Source organism: Camellia sinensis, chromosome 10 (assembly GCF_055761805.1).
Source record: "Camellia sinensis isolate YWXY chromosome 10, ASM5576180v1, whole genome shotgun sequence".
In the NCBI taxonomy this organism is placed as follows: domain Eukaryota; kingdom Viridiplantae; phylum Streptophyta; class Magnoliopsida; order Ericales; family Theaceae; genus Camellia; species Camellia sinensis.
Genome location: NC_138970.1, coordinates 47951247 through 47978088, shown reverse-complemented (window position 1 = coordinate 47978088; position 26842 = coordinate 47951247). Strand labels below are relative to the sequence as shown.

Genomic DNA, 26842 nt, shown 5'->3' with positions numbered 1-26842 from the left:
ACAAAATTGGTTAATTCAAAGCTATTAGTTACACAAATTATGTTGACCATGTGATTGAAATATGAAAAAAATTGTCATATGTATTCCATACTTTGGAGATATTCAAACCAGGCTTCGAAGCAAAATTGGTTAATTCGAAGCCGTTAGTTTTGTATGAACAAAGTAAGGAATAAGGTCACAAGCATGTAATTGGAATATAAAACCAAATCATGCAAAAATGGGAAAGAAAACCCCTAGTTTTATTGAAATATAAATAATTACATTGGAAAGGCCTACTTGGCTGTAAATTCAATTTCATAATGATAGGGAATAGAAAAAGTAACAAGTTCATTAAATTTAACCCAGTAGTGTTCTATGAACTTGTGTTCTTTCTTTATTCTATCCTCCACTCTATCCAACTCAGTTTACTATAGTTGATAGGCTCTTATTTTGTGAAAAAGTTGTTTGGCCTTCACCTCGAACTCTGTCTCTTTTAGGTTTTGCTCCATCTCCTCCATGTCCAAATCCTCCCAGTATGTTGAGTCCTTGTTCTTGAAGGCATCATATTCTTCAAAAAAGTTTTTTGCTTCATACTGAGTTTGAATTCGATTGGCTGTGGCTTTATCCAAAGAGTCACTGATATCTAGAGAATTTTTATGCCAATGGAGAAGGAGAGGGAGTTGGTCTAAAAAGGCTTGGAGTTCTGTCTGGGCTATAAGGTTGAAGACATGACTTCGAGTCATAATATCACAAGCCCATTGAAAGTTCTTGAGAGGAATGTCATCTCCAAGAACGTTGAAAGGTAGGTGAGAAAAGACGGCGAGCAAAAGCTGAGCTTTGTATTGCTCAAATGCAGTTGGAGGAACTAGGGATTAGTAAGGGGAGAAATGTCGACCCTCAAAAGGGTGAGTTTCAATTCCTCCATCTGCGAGGGTTCTGAGGAAGCGGAGGTGCAGAGGGGTCCATCCCAAAAGAAAGAGAGAATTTAGGGTTATTGACACGTTCGAGCCAGTCAAAAGAGCAAAATTTGGCCTTTTTGGGAAAAAAATGAAGGACTGAATCCTAGTGCTTCAGTGGGATAAGGAGTTTTCTGTACTATCCTCGTTGGCATGGAGGAAGTATACCACGTCAAAAGCAGGTTATCCTCCAAACGGCGATTGTGGTCAATGGGCATGTAAGGGTATACCACCGAACTTTGAGAAAAGGGAGGAACCGAAAGGGGATCATCTAATTCAACAAATCTGTGATGAATCCGTTCCCTTATTTGAGGTTAAGCTTGTGGTGACCAAGTACCCCGGCCAATACTTCCGGAGGAAGCAACTTCAGAAACAACTTCATCCCACGAAAAGACTTTTAGAGCAGATGAAGAACTTCCAAGATCAATTTGTGCAAATGCTTGATCCAGAGGTTCGTATGGGACAAAAGCATCCATGACTTGTATAAATGGAAGCAGATAAGTGTCACTAATAAGTGCATTGAAGTTCTTTCGAGGTCTGTAATCATTTCCTAAAGCCTCCTTGTATATTCGATCAATGTAAGAGAGGATATGATTGGCCATTGGAGATGTACCAGTTCGTTCGTGTCACACAGATAATGAAATGGATTTTCGTTTACACGTATAGTAGAAGTTCAAAGCATGAGTATTTAATGAAGTTCGTTGCTTCACTGTTCAACGAACGGTTACGCTTCCAGAGTAAGCAAAGTCCATACACATCTTCGGATGTGGGTAAAGTACGCTAAGTCCACTAATATCACAAAGTATTGGGTATATTAGTGCGGGGGGTAATGTTGGTTATATATTTTGTAAAAGCCAATCCTAGCTCAACACGTGGCACTAAAAGGGCAATGTAGGGATTTAGGGTAAGTCTCCAATCAAAAACAGACACGTGGCAACTCATATTGGTAATAGTGGATCTGCGTAACATTGGAACAATTGAAAGGCTCGAGGTGACGTGTCTTAACGGTTACTTACAATTTAAATTCAAATCCAAGAGGGAAACCTAACCGCAAGAATGGCGTAATAGGGTTAATATTGAGAGAACATGATTAGCAATTGTGGGAACATATTTTGACGGTTAAAGGCCCACTTCGACGGTTGCCATGGAAAAGTATAAATAGAAGAGAAGGCCCCAGAATGGGGACCCAGACTCAGAACTAGAAACCAATTTATTTACTTCATTTTTCTTTCCAGTTTTACATTTCTAGTCTTTTACATTTCAGCATTTCAATTCCTATACTGCACTTAATTTCTTAGAAGTAGTCTCAAGTAGTCGTTGCTGTAAACCTTTTCAAGGCTGGGTCATTTCATTGTAAGTTCTTATTTACTCAATGAAATTCAGTTTCTGAATTGTTTTATACTTGTTATTTCTTATAAATTGTTTCTTAAACAAGCCACCAGTAAAAGTCCTCTTCATTGAGACTGAAAGAACTTCAACACAATCGTCTGATAATTGGTTAGCAATTAAAATTCTGTAAGGACTGATTGATTATTGTTGGCACGCTCCAAATTACTTTATTAACCATCGAAAGCTAAAAAAGTCAACATATATTTTTTGGCACGCTCGGTGGGACTATTAAAAATGGCTAGACGTAGAGCAAGAGGAGAAAATGAACGCCTGGAAGAGGGTGTGGAAGGACAGGTAGAAATACCTAACCTAGAGGATATTGTATAGTTACATCCTATCGATGTACCCATCCCATTAGATCCTTCGCAACTGGTCGAACAGACCAACACTTCAGAGTATGCAACATACGTCCAACATACTAGACAGGGCCAAGAAACTAGACCCTCAAATGCCAATTTCTGCCTGGCAACTGAATTTGTTGGGAGGTTTAGTAGATGCTATGGGACAATAATTAATGTATACAATGGAAAGATGGGTTGGCAATTAAAGAACTTTAACACAATCGTTTGATAATTGGTTGGCAATTAAAATTCTGTAAGGACTGATTGATCCTTATTGGCACGCTCCAAATTACATTATCACTACAAGAAAAGGGACTATATAACATGGAAGCATTTGCGACGGTATCACTTACCATCGCAAAAAGAATTTTTTGTGATGGTACCACTTGCCGTCGCCAATAAATGGGTTTTTAGCGACAGCATGCCTTCATGTAAAAAAAAGTAACTTTTTGTGGCGGCAACAACTGCAGTCACAAATAATGCACATTTTTTTGCCACGGTAACCCCTGCTACCACAAATAAAGCTGCTTTTTGCGACGACATAAATTGCAGTCGCAAATAAGAGAGTTTTTTGCCACAGTAATAAGTGTTGTCATAAAAAAAAAAAAGAAAAATGATACGTGCCGTCGTAAAAAAAAAAAAAAAAAAAAATGAAAAAGTGATACTATTTTGATGAGACAGCGTTAGAAGTATTACTGACGCAAAAAACTGAAATTTTTTTAGTGTTTCTCCTATTTTTTCATCTTCTTGTCTCTCTCTCTCTCTCGCTCTCGCTCTCGCTCATCTCTCTTCTCTTTCTGTTTGTCTGTCTCTCTCTCTCTCACTCATTACTCTTTATATGTCTTTCTGTGTCTTTCTCTCTTTCTCTCTCTCTCTCTCTCTCTCTCTCTCTCTCTCTCTCTTTCCTACACTGTGCTCGCGTTGCTCACTCTCTCCCTCTCCTCTTTTCTATTTACTGATCTCTTTCTCGGTTTATCGATCTCTTTCTCTCTCTCTCTTCTCTTTCAATCGCTTATGTCTCATTTCTCTTAATCACTTGTCGAAAGAGAAAAAATTCAAAAAAGGAAATGGGTCTCTCTCTCTCTCTCTCTCTGTCTTTATCTCTCATCTCTCTCTATCACTCACTCACTCACTCATCACTCTTCTCTCTGGTTCTCTCATCTCTCTTCGTTCTCTATCTCTCTTGTTCATCTCTCTTCTCTCTCTCTCTCTCTCTCTCTTTCTATGTCTCTCTCTATATCTCTTGTTCATCTATTTTTGCTGTCTTTCTCTCTCTTTCTCTTTCTCTCTCCCTCTCTCTCTATGTCTCTCTCCCACTCATCACTCTTCACACTCTATCTTTCTTGTTCATCTTTGTTCTTCTCTCTCTCTCTCTCTTTGTCTATCTCTCGCTTATCTTGTTTCTCTTTTTTTTTTCTCTCTCTCTCTCTATCTCTGTCTTTGTCTGTGTGTGTGTGTGTGTCTCTCTCTCTCTCGCTCATCTCTCTTCTCTCTCAATCGTTCATTTCTCTCAATCACACTCATCTTTTTCTCTAAGCCCATTGTTGTTGAAAGAGGAAAAAGTCAAAAAATGAAATGGGTCGCTCTGTGTGTGTGTGTGTGTGTGTCTTTCTCTCTGTGTCTCTCGCTAATTTCTCTTCTCTCTCTCTATCTCTCTTTCACTCATCTCTCTTCTCTATCTCTCTCACTCATCTCTCTTCTCCATCTCTCTCATCTCTTTCTTTTTTATGTCTCTCTTGCTCATTTTTTTCTCTCTTTTTTATGTCTCTCTCTCTCTCTCTCTTTCTCTCTCTCTCTCTCTATCTTTCTCTTGCTAATCATCTTTTGTTTCTCTCTCTTCCTAGCTTTCATTGCGCAGCAAAATGGACACGGAGATTTTTGCGATGGCAACCTTTCCCCGTAGCAAATAAAAGTTATCAGCGACGGCAATACCCCCGTCGCAAACAAAAAATTTACTCCCTCCGTCCTAAAATGTTAGTCCCTTACTCCATTTTTTATTTTCCCAAAATATTAGCCCCTTTCCAAAAATCAAGAAATAAAATAATATGAATTTACTATTTTTCCCTTCTTTTAAATTCATTAATAATACAAAAAATACAATTATGACAATTGATATTCCCAAAAAAATGTACTATCAAAGGATAATTTTGGAAAAATAATATTTTTAAAATATAATAATTGTACTATAGAAAAGTTGGATTCCCTAAAAGAGATCATTGTTTTGGGATAGAAAGAATAGTTAAACGCCATCGTTTCATTGTTTAAATTTTCATTTGTGACGGCTATACTTGATGTCGCAAAAAAAAAAAAAAAAAATCCAAAATCTGATTCGCGCTTGTTTTTCCCCCCTTAACCAAAAATCTTCAAATCTCAAATCCCTAATCTTTTGAATTAAAAATTCCCATCTCTGTCTCTCCCCTCTCTCGCGACTATGAGCAGGGTAGACGAAGGCATCGAACGATAGCGAGCAGCGGCAGACAACGGCGTCGAGTGATGACAACGACATCGTGAGACAGTATCGAGCAATGGCATACGACGGCGTCGAGTGACGGCGAGCAGCAGCAGACGATGGCATCGTGACCTAGGTTAGCTCTTAATTTGCCTCTGCCTTTGCAACTACTGAGCACCATATTCAAAAAACAATAAAGAAGAATGTCTCAAAATAGAGAAACTAGTAAAACTCTTGATGTGAAGACTATTCATTTCCTGTCGACATATATCCTGACTATTTTCCTGATGAAGGAAATGCAAAAGAGAAAGCAAAACAAGTCTCTGAAGATCGAAACTCATTGGCTTCAACTCCATTGGAGACTGGTTTTGAAATAGAGGAGTTTGGCAAGATGACTACAAAGCCTTCCAAAGAAGGAAATGTTGATCTACCTTTCGATAAACTGACTATTCACAATGACGAGATGATGAAGATATCTCATAATAAATCTGGGTAACTACTTGTTCTTCACCTAGAAACTGATCAGTCTTAGGGTTATCTTTCTTGAATTTCTTGAATCCTTTTCGTGTAATTGCATATGAATGAATATGCAGCATATACTGATAAAATTGAAAGAATTTTGTGGGTTTTATGCCTTTTCCATTCCAATTCTTGGATTTTCACTACAACCAAATAGAGACATGGATTTTTTAATAGTTTTACTCTATTTTTCTCAACAACCAAACAGAGTAACTAGGATTTTATGCTGTGCTATCAGGTTACATTGATCTAAATTGCAATTGAGAAAAATGATAAATTTATGCTGTGTTAGCTCCTTCATGAGAGTTTAGTTATTTATTTATTAATTTTCATTACCTTGCAAGATCATTTTTGTAATAACCTCGCAAATAGAAAGTGATGTATTTTATCAGTATCACAATACATGTGAGTGATATGTCGCTAGTCTTTTAACTTATAAAACTGTTGATTAGATTTACTCTCTTATCTATTACTATATATTATTTTCATTGACTGTAGTGTGCCTTGTAATTACTTTATTCTTTCTACCTTGTCTTCACTGCAAAGCTTAAATTCATTAATCCCCAAAGGTACATGACATTGTTTTTGAGGGGTTCAAATTTGCTGCAGCGTTGGTCATTTTGGCATATAACCCTTCTATTTAATTTACTTTATTTTCTATCTTTCTATTCCCTCTTGATAGCCTTTCCCACTCTAGACAAATTCCCACTATTTAGTGTTAGAAGTATGCAAATGATGTGCTCGCACTCTGTGTTTTTCACAGGGTGTTTCTTCTATTTAAATATGAATTGGTCGCATGCGAAAATCCATTATTGCTTGAGCATTTGAGCATTTGGAGCACATTTTGTTATTAAGCTGTTTAATCTGAGCACTTTTGTCTTTTATTTGTCATTATTGCTGAGATATCTTAAGAATCCATACACGCGGCTTGGTTTTCTCCATATCTCCTAACTTTCGTTGTTTATTGACAATATTTCAACTTTGCTTTTAGGTTTGGGTCTTTTTGTGGTAGTATGCATTCAATATGCATTTTATTTTATTTTTTGGGACTCTTGTGAAATACTAGATGTTTGGGATTTTAGGATTATATAGATAGGCATTAGACCTTTTTCTTTTGCAAGACATTTTTCTTTGTATATGTGGTTATATCATATATATAACACATATTTTTGTATGAAATTTAAGTCATGTTTACGTGAATTGGTTTTTTGTTATTACTGCAGAATGAGATGCACATTACTGTAAAGCAGAAGTTGCTTGGAGAGCCAGTTGGTGAAACACTGTTGGGAAAAAAAGTGAGTTTCAATTATCTTGGTTTTTCTGCTACAAGTTTTCCTACAAATGCATTCGTGCATTTTGTGTTTTTTTTTCTTATTTTCTTTTCATTGTTTTATTTTTTTAAATATCCTAGAATAACTCCATGTTAAACAAATGCTTCAAATAAATGATTTAATATCATTGCATATACTTAACCTGATATTTTAAAATAAGTTTGAATGGTATAATTTGATAAATGGCAAAATTTAATAGCCCTGTAAGGATGGTGAAGCAGATGAATTCAATGCCATTTGTGTTAGAGTAACTGAATGACGTAATATGATCTGTACTGTCTATGCAGACAAAGTATACCTGTCTTGCTTAAATTTACTTGGCAAGGATGCTTGCAGGGCTGTTTTTGTATTTCAACTAGTTAACCAGGATGGTTCCACCTCCTTTATGTTATCTAGTATACATGAAACCGTGTAGAAGTTGTTCCAAGAGCAAACAGTGAAACGGTTTTGGACACCGCGCTAATCATATCAGTTGTGATCCAAAAAATAGTGATGCCTGGAGTGTGAGTTGCTTATATAGGAATCAAGTGAGATGGTTCTGAATATGATCATGATTATTATTTGCTTGCTACCACATTGAGAGTTGCATGTGTGCATGCTTTGATATAGCTTTCCATTTACTGATGATATTAATGCGATTTCTAGTAAGCATATTGATGGTTTACTATATTAATTTAATTGAATCTAGTGTCTGAAATGCTAATGGATGCAGATATAGTAGGTAGTTGAATCTTGATTACTCCCTTAGCTATTAATATGAGATTTCGAGTGGTCAAAAATACAAGCATTTTGATGTGTTCATGGCATAATAGATATAGAAGTGTGTTTTAGGTTTGCTTTTGCTTATTTATTCATATGGGCTAGAATTTAACCACACAAAGAAGCAAAACACAAGGTGTAAAAGGTCATGTCTACCATTAACATTGAATTCAGCCTTGTCAAAGGGTTTCAAGTAACATTTTTGTCATTCTTTTTCAGCCTCGTGAATTCGAGATGTTGACGCCCTAGAATCACCAAACGACATCGGATTAGCACAAAACTTGGCATACACGACAGGCTAGGCACGAGAGCCTTGTGGTAGAAGACGAGACTTAAATTAGGTTTTCGGTTTGGCAATTAGAGTTGGATTTCCGTCTAGGCAAATTAGTTCCTTAAGAAACTTAGAATTCGAGGTGTTGACGTCTCAAAATCACCAAACGGTGTCGGATTAGCACAAAACTTGGCACACACGACCGTCTAGACACGAGAGACTTGTGGGAGAAGACGAGACTCGAATCGGGTTCTCGATTTGGGGGTTAGAGCCGGATTTCAGTCTAGGCAAACTAGTTCCTTAAGAAACTTAGAATTCGAGAAGTTAACTCCCAAAATCACCAAACGGTATCCGATTAGCATGAAAATTGGCACACACGACCGCCTAGGCATGAGAGCCTTGTGGGAGAAGACGGGACTTGAATCGGGTTCCCGATTTGGGAGTTAGAGCTGAATTTTTGTCTAGGCAAACTAGTTCCTTAAGAAACTTTGAATTCAAGGTGTTGATGACCCGAAATCACCAAACGGGGTCAGATTAGCACGAAACTTGGCACACACGACCACCTAAGCACGAGAGACTTTTGGGAGAAGACGGGACTCGAATCAGGTTCCCGGTTTTGGGAGTTAGAGCCGGATTTTGGTCTAGTCAAGCTAGTTCCTTAAGAAACTTAGAATTCGAGGTGTTGACGCCTAAAAATATCAAACGGCGTCGGATTAGCACGAAACTTGGCACACATAACTGCCTAGGCATGAGAGATTTGTAGGAGAAGATGGGACTCGAATCGGGTTCCCAGTTTGGGAGTTAGAGCCGGATTTTTGTCTAGGTAAACTAGTTCTTTAAGAAACTTAGAATTTGAGGTGTTGACGCCCCAAAAACACCAAATGGTATCAGATTGGCACGAAACTTGGCACACACGACTGCCTAGGCACCAAAGACTTGTGGGAGAAGACGAGACTCGAATCAGGTTCCCGGTTTGGGAGTTAGAGCCGAATTTCTATCTAGGCAAACTAGTTCCTTAAGAAACTTAGAATTCGAGGTGTTGACGTCCCAAAATCACCAAACGGGGTCAAATTAGTACGAAACTTGGCACACACAACCGCCTAGGCACGAGACACTTGTGAGAGAAGACAGGACTCGAATTAGGTTCCTGGTTTGAGAGTTAGAGCCGGATTTTGGTTTAGGGAAACTAATTTCTTAAGAAACTTAGACTCCGAGGTGTTGATGCCTCAAAATCACCAAACAGCGTCGGATTAGCACGAAACTTGGCACACACGACCGACTAGGCACGAGAGACTTGTGGGAGAAGACGGGACTCGAATTGGGTTCTTGGTTTGGGAGTTAGATCCAGATTTTTGTCTAGGCAAACTAGTTCCTTAAGAAACTTAGAATTCGAGGTATTGACACCCCAAATTCACCAAACAACGTCAGATTAGCACAAAATTTGGCACACACAACTGCCTTGGCACGAGAGACTTGTGGGAGAAGACAGAACTCGAATCGGGTTCCCAGTTTGGGAGTTAGAGCCGGATTTTGATTTAGGCAAACTAGTTCATTGAGAAACTTAGAATTCGAGGTGTTGACGCCCCAAAATCACCAAATGGCGTTGGATTAGTACGAAACTTGGCACACACAACCACCTAAACACGAGAGACTCGTAAGAGAAGGCAGGACTCGAATCGGGTTCTCGGCTTAGAAGTTATAGCCGGATTTCGGTCTAGGCAATCTAGTTCTTTAAGAAACTTAGAATTCGAGGTGTTGACGCTCCAAAATCACCAAACAGCATCAGATTGGCACAAAACTTGGCACACGCGACCGCCTAGGTACGAGAGACTTGTGGGATAAGACGGGAATCGAATTGGGTTCCCAGTTTGGGAGTTAGAGCCAGATTTCGGTCTAGGCAAACTAGTTTCTTAAGAAACTTATAATTTGAGGTGTTGACGCCCCAAAATTACCAAACGGGGTCGGATTAGCACAAAATTTGGCACACACGACCGCCTTGGCACGAGAGACTTGTGGGAGATGACAGGACTCGAATCGAATTCCCGGTTTGGAAGTTAGAGCTAGATTTCGGTCTAGGCAAAATTATTTACTTAATTATCTTTGTAATTGTATAGTAGTTAAATTTTTATGTTTGTTTTAATTAACATATTAACACATAATTATGTTGTCATTAATTATTTTTATTTTTTGTTTTTAGATATTTCTCGAGCAGGAGTTTGCTTCTTGTGGAATGCATGCCTGTGAAGAATGCGACTAACTTTTGTTTTTGTTACCCACGGAGAGTGATGAAAAAAACTTTTGTTTTTGGTTTATGTTATTTTGAATTGTGAACAACATTATGTATTTAAACGTTATATATGTATTATGGAACATTATGTAGTGGTGTAATTTTACTGATGTGTAGTTATGAATGTAAGATATTTTTATTACGAAGAAATTGTTATTTCTATAATATGAATTTTTATATTATTATGCAATTATTGATTTCTTTTTCAATTTTTTTTTTCATTTAATACAGGTAATTTGAATATTTTTAATAATTTTAATGCTTTTTTTTTTGCGACAGCACCACACTGTCGCTAAAATGTATTTTTTTGGCGACATGGGCAATGCCATCGCAAAAGAAATTGGTGACAGAAGTCATGCTGTCGCAACAAAAAAACATTTCACAATAGCATTTTTTTGTCGTCTCAAATAAAACTTTTAGCGATAGCATTTTTTTGTCGTCTCAAATAAAACTTTTAGCGACGGTAAAACACTGCCGTTGCAAAAGGTCACAACTTTTTACATATTATGGGCGATAGTAAAACGCAGTGGCAAAAGGCAACATTTGCCGTTGCAAAAAAAAGGCGACGACATCATGCCGTCGCTAAAACTTTTTGGCAAAACCCTCTATTGTAACCCCTCCTTTGCCGTCGCAAAAGGCAACATTTGTCGTTGCAAAAAACTAAAATTTTTGTAGTGATATTAACCTTCGAAAGCCAAAAAAACCAACACTATCATATTTTATTCTTTTCAAAAAGATATGCTCAATATTCTTCATAACAAGTACGATAAATTAATTTTTCATCAAACTTTTAAATTCCGCCAAATTCAATTAATTCTAAAACACTTCAACCGCACCATTAAAAAAAAATAGTATGCATATAGAGAACATTTTACAGGGGATTTTTCAACAAAATGAAGATTTAAATAGGTGAGTTAGAGAGATTTTTTTGGGAAAAAATAAAAGAAAATATAAAATGGACTATAAAATATTAAAGTTGTATATATGAAATTCCAGAGAGAGGAAATTGAATTTTTTTATTATAACTTAAACTAAAAATGTAAATTTTATAAAGTAGAGGGGGTATCTGCTCCTCTTGGCCCTCATTGCACAAACTTCATGGTTGGCCTTTGAGACTTAAAACTTGAGACATATAGAAATACAAAATTAGAAGAGATCTATTATACCTACCAGCTTAATAAAGCCTTAGGTGGTGTGAAAAAAATCACTAGATCTAAAAGGAGCAGTCAGCCACAAATATATTCAACTCAAAAGCAAAATCAAACTTAGCAATAAGCTAAAAAAATAGAGAAATTTCACAGAGCTATATAACTCACAATAGTGTAGGCAATGCTGGAGAACAAGAGCATCACATAGTGTCCCATGAATGTATCGACAAGGAAGGCAAAGCCTATCGGCATTATGGAAGCTATGCCTCCCCAAATGCTTATAATTCCAGCAGTATGCGTCAAATTGATCCTCCAAACATTTGTTAAAATAAGTCATCATCACCCACATCGCATACCCAATCAATATATCAGCCCATATCAGCACAGTCATTGTTTTAAATAAGAGAACAATCGCATAATTATATAGAGTATAAGAAAAAGGTTAAATTACAAATATACCCCTTGAAGTTTACTTAAAATATGAATTGTCTCCTATGGTTTGGAAAATTACAAATACCTCCCTACCAGAATTTTTTATTTAACAGAATTAATTGAAAAAGTGAAATTTCTAATTGTTCACCTATACAATAATAAAATTTTTTGAATTATTAATTGAAATAAAATTTTAATATTATTAAAAACTGTTAATTAACTTGATGATTTATTGATAAAAAGACTTATTTGTTATGAAATTAGAAACCTTAGGGGGCATTATGTAATTTTTAGAACGACAGGGAATAATTTGTAATTTTAGTAAATCTCAGGAGGTGTGCTTGTAATTTACCTAAGAAAAATGATTTGCATATATGGATTTTTTACTTGATTGCCTCAAAATATATGCACTATTTGTTGCATTTTAGTCATCGATTTTTTTTATTTTTTATTTTTTATCAATTTAGTTATGAAACTATAAAATGTGAGTTTAAATGGTTTATGGTACCCATGGTCTGACTTGATTAATAGAAGATGGGGTATTCTTAAAATTTTAGATTTTATTTTTTTATTTTTTTAAGATTGGCGAGCAATATGCAATAAAGTGTATACTTTGAGAAGAAAATGCAATAAAGTGGGTGCAAATCCATAATTTGGGGATTATGTATGTATTTGCTCATTTGGATTTTGTTGAGACTTCCTATGAAATTTTGAAAATACCCAACTTGCATCAATCAATTTGGACTGTGTGAGCTTTATGAGTGATTATTCAGTATTCCCAGAGTATGGACACGTGGTATTCCATAAGGCTTTGATTGGTAGAGAGGGATAAGAGCCTACGATTTATGTTGGGGATGAGAAAATAACATGAGACTAAATAATTGATAATTGGCTTGGAGTATGGTCACATGGTATTCCGGAATTATTGAATAATTTCCCGAGTTGTAGACTATTTAAAATTGCATTTTGCAGTTTGGAAATTAGATTGACAAAATGCAAAGATTAAACTGCAACAATGTGCATAATTTGGGAACTAACGTAATTAGTCCTAATAATAATAAATCCATTTGTTTGCTATTTTATATAGAGAAAAATGATATAAATAAAAGTCCATTCTTTAGAGTTAGTGATGTGTAAAAGAGAAGATTGCCAAATAATAGAGAAGATATAAGAGACATCCATTACCACATTATTGGATTTAAAAAACATATCTAATTTTTGTACTAGAATAGTAATCACATTCTTTGGTTCCAATTTTTGAATTCAAATTTTATGAAAATTAAGGTTTTTTTTTTGTCTGTGTTTTTTTTATTATTTATTTTTAGTATTTTTTTTAGTTTTTAGAAACAACTAATCTAAATGTACCTAAAAGGTAAAATATTTTTAAAAAATATTTAAAAAGTTAATAAATATACAGGAATATGAAAATGTACTAAATTTTTATAATTTTAGTATTTAGTGATTTTTTAAAGATTTTTTTCACAAATATTATACCTTTTAAGTGTATTTAAAAACTAAAAAATTTGCTTCAAATATTAAAAAAAATCGATAAAAAAAAACACGAAAAATTTAAAAAAAATTAATTTTCTAAAATATGGATTCAAAATTCTAAAATCAGAGGTGATTGCGTTTTTATAGGTTATTTGATTTGGATATGCACTAATAAACAACAAAAATACTAAAAATCCCAAAAGTTCTATCAAAATTTCTACTAAATGTCTCACATGGATGTGAGACCCACATGGTGTAAGTTTTACACCTATGTGAGATATTTGGTAAAAATTTTGATAGAATTTTTGGAGTCTCTAGCATTACTCTTATATGAGCTTAATCTTTAAACAAAGCTAACAATATATATATATATATATATATATTATATCAACGAAAATGAGTAGTTAGTTGTTAGATTAGCAGTTTGGGAAATTGAAACTCACAGTCATACACCTTGTAAGAAAATCTTACCCTCTCATTACACTTATAAGAATGGAACCCACAACTTCTCCTTAGAATAGACTTCGTAGCCAAAGAGCTAGCCAACTAGGCTAAAACCTCTTGGCTAAAGTTGACAACAATTGATGGATCTTGTTAGCAGAAATTTGGTTTGGGTCAAATCGACAGAAGAGACTCGACAGAGAAACCAGTTTTCACAAACAGTAACTCAATCAGGCAATGTGGTTGATGTCCTATGCCTTGACAGTTTCACGGACTTCTTTGGAGGTTGCAATGTGAGGAAACAAGTGCAAATAAACTGAAACTTGATTGAAGAATAAGTAAACTTGCCACTTAATTATGAGAATTAAATTACAAGTTTAAAAAGCACAACAATCGATAGATCTAAACTTGGTTACAAGGACTGAATTACAAACAGACTACTCCTAAGTGCAAAAACTGCTCATAATTAAGTTATGTTACTCCTAATTTCACATGAGTTGTGAGTTTGGTTGAAGGTCTTCTATCCTTTGAATTCCCAACTTTTATATAGCCTCCAATTGCTAGGATGTACTGCCACGTGTCCATTTGCTAGGCTCCTATAACTGCCCGTGAACTACAACTGCTACAATTGCCTTTACACTTTCTCTTTTCCTACAATTGTTATATGTCACACCCTCATTCCTCTTTCTTAAGCCACTAACTTCCCTTCCTTCATTCTTGGTCCTCCTCTGCATGTGCTCATGCTTCTGTTGACAGAGGATTCCAAGTTTTGGTGCTAACAAATCTAGAACTAGAAGTCAAAGACCAGGTTAATTACCTGTAATCCTTACAAAGGTTGCCATTTATGCGTTGTCTTTTTCACTCTCACTTTCGGCAAAAGTAGGTTTAGAAGAAGAATAAGAACAGTTCAAGGGAAGTCCATAAGTAAAATTCCAAAAGAACTAGTGTGCAATTTGAAAAACAAAGAAAATAAATAGAGCTTTTCAAGTGCATATGCAGAGTCAAGAACTAGAAAGAATTCTCATAGTGATATGTTTAAATTCAGTAGCCAATCAATAGTAATATAGCCTAACCTTCACAAATAACCGAGCACACTAATTTGAGAGAGAGAGAAGTTTTTCCTCCTCGGTATGTATAGGACGAAAGACTGGTATGTGTGAGACAGGAGACTGCATTTACCGAGACTAAAGTAAAACTTTGGATACACTTATTACCCCCCTCTCAAAAAAATTAATAAATAAAAGATTTTGTGAATATTTTTGGAGGAGAGAGACACAACATATGTGAATATCACTGCATGTAGTATATAATTGAATGGCATTCTTCTGAGCAGCCAACCAACTTCAAATAAACTCTCTCTCGTCTTCTAAATGATTTCAAAGAAGCCTCCCCATCAGCTGCATTTACTTTCATTCTTTTTAGTCTTTTGTTTGTTTCTTTATGAGTAGTGCTATTAGCACCCCAAGAATTAATTTGGACCTGTAGACACCCCATTTTTGACCGTCCTCAAGACTTGGACGTCACCGCTCGAACACTCGGTGATTATCCATGTTTGTGTTCGTTTGGAGTTCCCGGAGGTCTCGGCTCGCGCGCCCTGCCTCAACATCTCCGAACTCGACCGTTTAGTGTCTGGTTTTGCACCAAACACTTGTGTTTTGCCTTGGAGGGGCAGGGAATGCCTTGTGAGACATCCCCACACACCACCGGCAGCGGCTAGAGGCCACCGGCTGGTTTTTGCTGCCATCGGCACTATTTGTTGCCGGTCGGCACATTTTATTGCCGGTCGGCATAGTTTGTTGCCGGTCGGCACTCTTTTTTGTCGAAATGACATTTTTGGGCAGCCGACCACTGTTCATCTACTTTATGGAGATATTTTGTGCCAGCTGTGATAGCTGGCACCAACTCTGCCTCCCTCCATACACGTGTATGGAGGGATCTCCCTCTAACCAAGCTTATTGTATAAGCTTTGCAATAGGGAGTCCTATAAGAGGAAGGCTCTCCTCTTTGATTTAGGTTAGAAACTTGGAACCAAAAATCAGAGCTTAGAGATATAGATACATCCTATCTCTATATCTCCTTCTCTCTCCTCATTTGTGTGTGATTTTTGGCCCAAAAGTGTGTTTTTACCTTACTTTTGCACCATTACACACACTATTACACCTAGCTCCGAGATTGAGGGACTTGGGGGGTTGATTCTTGAGTTTTTGGACTGATTTTGACCAAAAGAAGAGGGCTGGACCATTTGTTCTTCAAAGGTTCTTCAAGGGTGAGCATCTTGCTTTATATTCCCCAAACTTGCAATAGTCTTTTACCTATCTTGCTTGCTGATTTAGCTTTTGTGTATAACATAAAAAAGGCTTATATTTTCATGCTTTAGAACTTTCATTAAGGTTGCTTTGTGTTTTGAGTGCAAACTCACCCTATTAGGCCTTGTTTGGCCCCTTTTGTTGCCTCTTTGGTAAGGCCTTGTTTACTTCAATGTTTTGATCTCTTCACCACTGAAAATCAGTGTATTTTTAGTGGTAAGGGAGATGGTTTGAAGTCTTGCATAGGGGAGGGACACCCCTCTCCCTTCATTGTCTAGTTTCTTTGAGTTTTGGCCCAAAAGGGTAACATGCATGCTTGCTTGTTCTTTTGCCTTATTTCAGAACTTTTTGGATACTTTTGGGTCATATGGGATCTCTGTTTTTGGCCGGATCTATGGCCCTTTGCATGCTTAGTATACTTGTTTCATACTCCCCCATTTGGACTAGAATAGTATCTTGTGTTTGGGCCTTAATTCTTGCATGTGTTGGCTTGGTTCCATGAAGATGTTAACACTATTTTTCCATGCTTAAAGTCTGTTGGTTATCCATTTGGTCATGTTTGACATGTTTGATATGGTTGCTATGCATTTTGGCTTGTGAGCCCTCAAGTATATGAGTCACAAGCATGCCTTAGTTGGTCTACTTTAATGAGTTGAAGTTGTTTACCATGTTATTTCAGTCCCCAAATCATGCTAGCATGCTTGCATTCATCGTTCCTTTTGTGCCTTGAGGGTGTGCCCTTTTATGCCTACATTTGAGCCTTGGTGCATACACCTCTTTGGGGGCCATCTTAGCTGCCATATTAGGAGGGTTTGGAGTCCTATTTTTGCTTGTAAAAATTCTGTTTTTACTTGTCTTGGTCATGCCATGAGTGGTCATGTTGGTGGGAGTAAAATTCCTCTTTTTGTGCCTTAACCTTAGGACCTTTGGTTTGCTTGTTGGCATGAGCATTGGTCCACTTTTTGGACACCTTTTGCCACTGTTTTGAGGTGGGTGAAGGTCTGCCCCTTTATCATTTAAGGCTCTCTTGCATGCTTGTCTTATGTTTGTTGCATAATTGTTTCATTAATGTGTAGTCCCATGCTAACTTTATGGCAAATTGGCCCATGTTTGCATCACATTTGCACCTTGCATGCTTAGCATTGCATATTTGTCATGATAGTTCCATAACATTTGCCATGACTTGAACAATTGGTATCATGTTGCATTTGAACCATGTTTGGTATAACATGCATTGCATTGCTTGGTTTGGGGTGTCAAACCAAGTGTGAGTGTTAAGGAGTGTTCATACTACAAGTGATGAAACACGCCTTAACTCTCGGTCGCCGAGGCCTTTGACTTCGACATGATAAGGCTTTGGATCTCATTTGTATGTTGCATGCATCTTGATATTAAGTGGCAAATTTGATCCCTTGGGCTATCATGCACCATTGATGGCTCGAGGATCGAAGGTCATACTTCCTTGAGTTCAAAACATGATAGGAAGCATGACCATGCTCACATATGCCTGAAAACCCCATGCCATGCACTGTCTGTTCTCTGTTTGCTGTCAAAACTGTCTTCTGCAGGAAGTTTCGGCTGACCGGCAGAATTCAGTGCTGGCCGGCAATCTTCGAATGGCCGATAAATCAAAACAGTGCCGGTGGAAATCCTAGACTGCCGGTGGGAATTTTGTTAAGCCGGTGGTACTCTGCAACATTCAAGGAACCTGTCCTAGGGTTTTGGCGATTTTCAGAAAGACAGGGCAGTGTAAACAGAGGTGGCAGAGACATGGTACGGTTTTTTTCAGGCGAGCCGGGTTTCGAGCACGCATCATTCGCGCATCCCGAGGCAGAGGCTGCGGCCGCCCTCTTCTTTCTTTTACATTCTTTCTTTTTTTAATTAATTAGGAATTTTGTAATAATTTTATTTGTTTATTATTTGGGACTGTAATATTTATTTGGACCCTCCGAGTGAGGGCAATGATGTAATAAGTGTGGGTGAGTGTGTGTATGTCTTCCAATCCCCACTTCTTTCTTCCCTTTTATTTACCTGCTTATGATGGTAGACTAGGGCATTTTTGAAATTAGCATACCTTATGCTATGCATGCGTGCATTCATGCATTCGTATTGCATGCATTAGGCTCGGTACATCATGCTAACTGCATTCGTATTTTCAAAATTCTAAATTGAATACATGAATCAATTGGTTACATCTCATATGCCATATTTAGGTTAACCGAGCCTATTCCAATTACATTTTTGCATGCGATGCATTAGTCATTTTAACATAAACTAGGACATGCATATTTGCTAACTAGTTTACTGTTTTGGCACAGAGTACAATGTAAGTAGTTATGCTTTAGCATCCCGCATGCGTGTGAGTGTTGCCATGACAGTATGCTTGCCATGTGGCTAAGTGCTTATATGAGATAAAACTGTTTGAATGCCTGTGGGTGAAGGGTGGATTGTTTGAATTGGAAAAACTCATTAAAATCCGTGTTTTAGCCTACTTGCGAGTAGAAAATTCCAAAACGCTTTCCAAAACAAACGGATATGCAATGTTTATTTCCAAATTAGGCAATCTAGTCTATACTTGTTTGCTGTGTGCATAACATAGTAATTCTAGGATAATAATTGGAATAAGAACACATAAAGTTTTCAAAAACGGATATCATAATTAGTAGAGGCCGGTCTTCGGACCGGGCGAGAGGGGGTGCTCATAGCTGACCTTCCCCAATCGTACCCTAGCTCCCGAGCCGAGACAACTCCGGTGATGACGGACATGTGGCCTTCGGCACCGAGTCAGGGTTTCCTAAATTCCCCCAAAAATAAAATATTTAGGTGGCGACTCTGTATCTGGCAAAGCAGTCCATGTTTGGCACTTCTTCCAAAATCTGTTTTTCTCAAAACGATTTGCCAGATTTGGACTCTTTGCTTCAAGATTAAGAACCGTGACAACTTGAGGGTCCGAACTGTAGTAACCCCAAATGGACAGAACGTGACTCACCCTCCCGGGGCGTTCGGGGGACGTCTACAGGACCCCCTATTTCTTTGGATCCCTATTTATAATTTTTGAAACCCTAAAAATTTCTTTCGACTCCCCAAATAATTCCAAAATTATCCTTAAACATTCCACCCAATTGAATGAACACCCTCATACCCAAAAAAAAAAATTTATGTTCCAAAAAAACCCTAACAAAACCTTATCCTTTTCAAACCCACGAACAAGAACAAGAAGAAGAAATGTAACTCGGTGACTCTGGTATGCTCTCTCTCTCTCTCTCTCTCTCTCTCTCTCTCTCTCTCTCACACACATACACACACACACAAACACACATACATTCGATTATGTCCAGAAAGCTAGATCTCCGATGTGTTTATCTGCCTCTTCCTTTCTCTCTCTCTCTCTCTCTCTCTCTCTCTCTCTTATGTCTACTATTGCTAATTTGTGGTTGGTACTTAGGAAGTTTTAAGAATTTTAACCATTCAAATTGTTAACAAATTGCCATGTTCGAACCTGCATTCTTGAACAAAATAAGCTATGTTCGGGAATGTGTTCCCGAACAAATTAGTAATATTCGGGCCTGTATTTTTGAACTTGGAAAAATGAAAACTTTTGGGAGGTTCGAATAATAAATGTTCAGTTACCGATTCTCGAACAAATAAACAATGTTCGAGCTTGTGTTCCCGAATTTTGATCATATGTTTGGAAGTTCAGTCCCAAAAAAATGATGAACAAATTTTAATGTTTCTTCCATTTTTTTTAGGAAACTTACCCTTACAAGGTCAATCTCTTCTGAGCTAATAACAACATTAATGTTATGAACCTCCTCTAAGCTTTTATTGTTGTACTTCTCTCGTTTTATAAAGTTGTGGTTACTAGAAAAACTTCCACTCATTGTCATTACCGAAGAAGTTTAGGTAATCAAATGGCTGCCACCATTAACGCCGGAATATTGCCGCCAAAGGGTTTTCAAGGTTTTGAGGGTGGGCATGTTTTTATTATGGGATTTTGGAAAGATGAATGTGTGATGATGGAGGTGGGTGCTCTCATAAACCCTAATTCATCATGTAGTGGGTGTGTAGGTTTAATTGTGAGTGTGATGTTCCAAAATTAATAATGTCCTTTATAGTAATTTTATTTGAGGTTATTATTGTAATAAAAAAAAACTAAAAATTAAAAGGTCGAAAATAATTCATACAGCACTCTTGTTTATATGCAAATAGCATAAAGAAACACCATTGAATTCATTTGGCCCACACGTTTGGCTACAAGAAGCAACTCTTTTTCATGGTTTGAATTTTTTTTGTGCAGTCATCTCTTGTGGTTTATCGTAAGTTTTATTTTGTTGATCAGTTTGATTAGTAGTCACATAATTTTATTAAAATAGTCTTTAAAAATATGGATGGAATGTTTTTAAAGTTATACTCGTCTTCCATTGCTTTACAAACAAATATAATTAAATAAAATTGCTATTATTAAAGGATTAATTTAATTGTTTTCTCTTAGGTTCAGTTTGTTTAGAATGAAATAGGTAGAAAGTGAAAGAAAGAGAAAAATTTAACTTTTGTGAGTTTGCTTTAGCTTGAAAGTGATAGAAAGTATAAGAAAACTAATTTTCTTGTACAACCCATATTAGCATTGTAACTAATTTTTTATTTCTTGCAAAAAAACACAAGAAAAATTGAATGTGTGAGCAAAGCCAGCCCGAAGATTTGCGAGGCTTAAGGCGACCTATGAAAATGGAGCCCCTCTTATATATATATATATATATATATATATATATGTATTAATAAAAAAATTTATGCATAAAATGATAATTATCAACAAATTTTTTATTTAAGGTTATTTACACATATGATCATTAAAATTATAAACTAAAATTACTTTCATATATTAAGGCCTCGTTTGGGAACAGACTTTTTTAGTAACTTTTTGACTTTTTGGCTAAAATATTATGTAAACAAATTAGTATGTTTGGGATGACTTTTTGACTTTTTACGAAAAGATGTGCAAAAAGTAGAGAGAAAATGAAATCTTTGACTTTTTTGTATAGGTTGTTGGCTTTTTGGCTTTCTTAGTAACTTTTTGACTTTTTGGCTAAAAAAGCCACTTGCCAAACGTGGCCTTAGGAAGAAATCAATACAATGACTCAAAAATATTAAAAACTGGTTTTGTTACTTTATAGTTTAGTAATATCCAGTTTTACAATTAAACCAATTATCACTTTAATACTACTCTTCTTGTATTTTTAGCAGCAAAATCACTAATTAAGTTTGTGTAATCTAATTTATCTACTAAATCCTTTTCAATAGACAATATAACTAATTCATTCAATCTTTCTTGTGACATTGTTGATCAAAGGTAGGATTTAATCAATTTCAACTTTGAAAAACTTCTTTCTCCAGAAGCAACGGTAACTAGAATAATCAACAATATTATATACACAATCCAGTCATTTGAAAAACGACCATCAATCAATTTCAAATAATTTATCACTTCAATTGGCCTATTGATTTCTTTTGGCAAAACTTTTAAAGACTTTCAACTCAGAAAATAAATCTCTCCCATCAACATCCATAAGTTCATCATGTTTCAAAAATTCTTCAAGATTAGCACAATAGTCTTCAAGCACTCATCATTGGTAGAATTTAACTTCTTCAAATCAAACAAAAATCCAAAATTTTCTTCATATACTGGAAATTGTTCAAATCTTAGGGCAAAATTATTTATTCCACTAAAATCTGATAGATAAAAGAAGGTAAAAAAAAATTAGGCCAAATTTGTTATTATACTAAAATCTGATAAAGAAAGAAGGTAGAAAAAAAATTAAGGCAAATTTATTTAATGAAATTTGATAGTGAGAGAGAGAGAGGACTTACTATGTGAGAGAGAGAGAGAGAGAGAGAGAGAGATTGACAACAACTCATTGTATGTGATGTATGTATTGTTCTTCTCCCTGGGCCTTTTTTTTTTTTGTGGTGGATTCCTTCTCCTTGGGCCATCAACAATTTTTGTATATATTTTAATTTTAATTGCGCCAAATCACATTTATAAATAAATATGAGCTCATCAGATTTTTTTTTTTTGTTACAGGGAAATCCTCCCACCCTCCCGCAGGTCCAAGGCAACGCCCCATGAGGAGATCACCAGGGTGTCCTATTGTCCATTCCGAGTAAGAGACTACAACTTGGAAGCTTGTCCCGACCTCCCAAGGCAAGCTTCGATTAAGTCAGGACTCGCACAGCGGGGGAGCATTAAACCCACACCAAGTAGCTGATTAGGCATCCTTGAGGTCCAACCTCCTAACCAACAGTGCTTCACCTAGGAGATTGGCCCAAGGGGCGAATTGAACTTGTGGCCTTGGGGCTTAAACCCCAAGGCCTTACCACAATGCCACAACCCCTTGGGTTACATCAGAATGTTTTGAATCCCTTTAAATTGGCTCTAAAACAACAAAAATAATTTGGACCTATAACACCTTACTAAATTTGGAAGCCCTATTTTGGGCCAATTTTTTGGGGCCTAAGGCGTAGGACTTAATAGCCTTAGGCTAGGGCCGGTACTTTGTGTGAGTTATCTATAACTAAACTAATAATTTTTTCTATCTTTTTCTTACAAAATTTTTATCTTAATCAAATGTCTGTAAAAAAATATATTTTATTTTCTATTTATTTTCTTTTACTTTCACTTTCTACCAATTTTTTTTTTTTAATTTTTTAATTTTTTTTCTTCTTCTTCTTCTTCTAATCAAACGGAGCCTTAATGATCTTTGCATAAAATCTAAAAATCAACAATTTATATTATTAATTTAATATGAATGCCCATTATTCCACTCTACATATGTGCTTGATCACACGTTATTGTAATGTCCAATCACAATCAGATTACCAACCAACTAAACAGTCAAAAGTACTACAGGAAAAAGAGGTTTAGGCGGCGTTTTTTTAATGACGCATTTTTAAACGTCACTTTTTTTTAACATTTAACGACGTTTTTTAAAACGTCGCATATTTGTTCAACAAAACGACATCGTTTAATAATAGGAGGCGTTTGAAACGCCTCCGAATGTGTTGTGCCTCACGCGCTTGGTCTCCTCTTTTCAAAGCCTAATTTTGAATCTCAGACTAAGACCCAACTTTTCGAGCTCTCTCTCTCTCTCTCTAACAAAAATGAGAAATAACTAAGTTGGAAATAAAATCTCTTAAAAATTTTAGGGTTTAATGAGGTGAACCAAGCTTTGCTGGCTAAAGTCTATTTACATCATGTCTTACTTCAATCACTTTGAGCTGTACCAATGAATAGTTCTTGTTGCATTGCCGAAGGGTACTATTTGAGCTTTAAGGTGGTTTCATAATCTCGGGTGTAGAACTTTTTCATAACCAAGATAAGAAAAGAGGGGAGGAAAAGAATATTGAAGTCTTAAGTTGCAAAGTTAGTTGAATTTTGTCAAACTTTCATATTATTGTCCATCTAAGGAAAGACAGATATTACATCTAATGTTTTTATTTTTTTTATTGCTGGTTTTTCATGAAGTAGTTTTGAATTAGGGCAGCTGGAAAAGCTTTTAATGATCTTACTATGTTAAACTTGGTATCTGTCATTGATTATTATTTGAATTTCATTCCTATCGAATTTAGAAACAACTTGCTAGGATACTGGTCTTTGTTGGCAATATCTTCTTGTTAACATATCATTCCCTTTTGGTTCTTGACAGATCTGATAGGAAGTTTCTTTATCAGATATTGGGTGAAGTTATTAATGCAGGGGCTACAACTGTCAATGTCCCTGATACTGTTGGGTATACTGTGCCTGATGAATTTGGACAATTGATTGCCGACATAAAAGCCAACACTCCTGGAATTGAAAATGTGATTATTTCGACGCACTGCCACAATGATCTTGGGCTGTCTACTGCCAACACATTAGCGGTATGTAATTATATTGGTCTTCTTGTATACATTTAAGGGCCACATAAACCAAGGTGCACTCATGTGTTAGTTCATCTAAATTTAGGGGGCATGTGCAGGCTCAAGACAAGTGGAAGTAACAATCAATGGCATTGGTGAAAGAGCTGGTAATGCTTCATTGGAGGAGGTGCGTGTTGTTTACGCGAAGTTTGATAAAAAAAAGTTGCAGCCTCTTAATTTCATGGAAGCTTATTTTTTATGTGGTTTATGGACTTCTGTTGCTCTGCATGGAGCTTTCAGACAGCTTTTATGGACCTAATGATGCAATTGCATTCTGAGCTTGATACTGATGTTCCTTCCATTGCTTCTCCTTTAGAGTAAGCAACAAGAATATTTTTAGCTCCTTTTCATTTGCTTATGGACTTTTTCTGCAAGATTTCTTTTCTCAACACTGGATTCAGTTAGTCTATGATGAGTGACTATGTTGTGCACCATCTTCACAATGATTGACACACTATGGCAGAGCCTTGTTCTCTTCTATGTACTTTTATTCACCTATAGGGAGAGCACTATTGACATATGGGGCATGGGAAGTTTGTGGACGATTGCAGTTGTTATCCTAGTTAATATGCACTTGGCAATGGACATTAAGCGGTGGTTGCTACTTACTCATTCTTTAGTTTGGGGATCAATAATCATTACTTATGCCTGTGTGGTGGTATTGGATTCTATACCCATCTTCCCCAATTACGGGTTAGTGTTTTGATTCAAATAGGACCACTGCATATTTTGTCCATTTCACAATGTGGAGCTAATATGTTTTTTTGTCTTCATCAGGACAATATACCATGAGACTTGATATTTACATGTTTATCCCTTTTATGATGAAAAGCAGAGACATATGGCATGGTTTTTCTGGACAAAGAGGCAGCGTGATGGACCTTACAATATGTGTTCACATTATATTATATAATAATATAAATAGTATAGATGTATGTATTGTAAGTTCAAGGAAACTTATACCATGAGAAATAACACACAGATTTCATGATAAAATGGGCAGTTCAGAGATCAGTTAGTCTTCCTACCACATCATGTAGCGGTAATAAATCACATGGCTCAGTTTCAGCTGGTACGTATAAGTTTTTGACTTTTTAGTAGTATTTGTATAGTATACTTCAATTGAAATCAAATGGACATGACTATCACAGTTTATTTGTTTATTTGTTTGATCAATTACAGAGAATTTTATTAATCATTAAATATGATTTTATATTATTTTTGGTGATTGATCTCCTTGTGCCATTGTGCGATGTGTTCATTGTTTTGTTCAATTACGAAGGAATCTTATCATGACAAATTGACAGCTTGTCTCAAACCACCCCCACTCCCTCTCTTACTTTTGCAACTGCTTGTCTCTTACTACATCAGCATAATTTGCCAATGCCTGAACTCTCCTCTAAAACCTCTTGATATGCTGCCACTCCTATAACATCAAAAGGATTTGACCCCTATCAAATGCATAGAAATATTACAGAAACTAGTGGGGTGGCACTCATTACATGAGTGCAAGTGCCACAAAGAACCACTAAGTTAGCCAATTTTTGAACAATAGTGCATAGAGAGAGAGAAAGAGGTGTACTAAGTAGCCTCTTAATTAGGAAAGAGAATTTTTAAAACTAACTGGGAGTTCTAGGCAGTTGTGGGGAGTTCTTTAGAATAATGTGTTTACTTGAACATTTACCCTCAAATGAATATAGAAGCAAAAGGATTTTAATAATGCATAATTTAATTTTCTTTGGATAGTTTAGGGAAATGAAAAATATACACAAAATTAGTGTTCTACTTTTATATATTAGCAAAGATGACATGCTTGACAACTGAAGTAAAAACGAAACTAAAGCTATTAAAAGTACACATGATGATAATATATATGCATCAATTATGAAGTGCACAATGCTCTAATGGAGATGCCATTAAAGTTGTTGCATGTTGACATTGCTAATATTGGTGCCAAATTTAGTACAAGTCTTGGCAGATTGTTAGATTTTGGAATTGCTATCAACGGTTAGATGCATTTTCTATTATTTATGATTACTGATATCAACTTCTCTCTCTCTCTCTCTCTCTCCCCCCCCCCCCCAAATTGTATTCATGTTTTTAAGTTCAGGGAACAACAGCGATAAATGGAAAAAGTGCATTGGAGACAATGATGGAGAGGTTGGATTACAAGTTAACAAAACTCAGATTCCGAATATAATTGCAGAGACGCAATGCATAGAGAGGGGCATCCAATTGTGGTGAACTAGGTTGATATGGTAGGACAATGATTTGTGTGAATGTGGTTATTGTGAATGAGAATAAGAATATCAAGTTGGTTCAAATGTCCAGATTTGTATTTTGGTGAACTCAGATTCCTATGCATAGAGAGGGACATCCAATTTTGGTAACTCCTTAATGTAATTCAAACGATTTGTGTGTGAATGTTTTTTTTTTTTTTTGGTGACTCCTTAATGTAATTCATTTGATAAGATTTTACTATGTGAATGGGAGTTATTATTTCATATTAGTGTTATTTTTCAGTTTTATTATAGGTTTTTTTGGGGTTCAATAACTTAAAATTAGCACAATTAAAAAAAGAAAAAAAAAGGGGCTATCACGGCGTTTCTAAAAACGTCGTTAAATAGCATCAGATATACGATGGCGTTTTAAAAACGTCGCTAAATAGCATGATGACGTCATGTTACCGTTGGCAGAACTTTTAGCGGCGTTTTTAGAAAACGCCGCCTATTGGCATATAGCGACGTTTATAAAGCGTCACAGAGTTATAGCGACGGCCGCATCTTCGAC

At 36.2% G+C, this 26842-nt stretch overlaps 1 protein-coding gene across 1 annotated transcript; it reads left to right on the top strand.

The window, feature by feature from the left end:
- Positions 1-2558: 2558 nt before the first annotated feature.
- LOC114303376 (2-isopropylmalate synthase A) lies at positions 2559-24726 on the top strand. Its single transcript, XM_082890027.1, has 5 exons — positions 2559-2618; positions 6857-6928; positions 23723-24013; positions 24099-24179; positions 24293-24726. Exons 1-5 carry the CDS (start codon positions 2559-2561, stop codon positions 24371-24373), a joined length of 585 nt encoding a protein of 194 aa, XP_082746153.1. The 3' UTR covers positions 24374-24726.
- Positions 24727-26842: the final 2116 nt, after the last annotated feature.

Coding starts and splice junctions, on each gene's coding strand:
- LOC114303376 (XM_082890027.1), top strand. CDS start 2,559: ATGGCTAGACGTAGAGCAAGAGGAGAAAATGAACGCCTGGAAGAGGGT. Junction 2,619..6,856: donor AAGAGGGTGTGGAAGGACAG/GTAGAAATACCT, acceptor TTATTACTGCAG/AATGAGATGCACATTACTGT. Junction 24,014..24,098: donor CTACTGCCAACACATTAGCG/GTATGTAATTAT, acceptor ATCTAAATTTAG/GGGGCATGTGCAGGCTCAAG.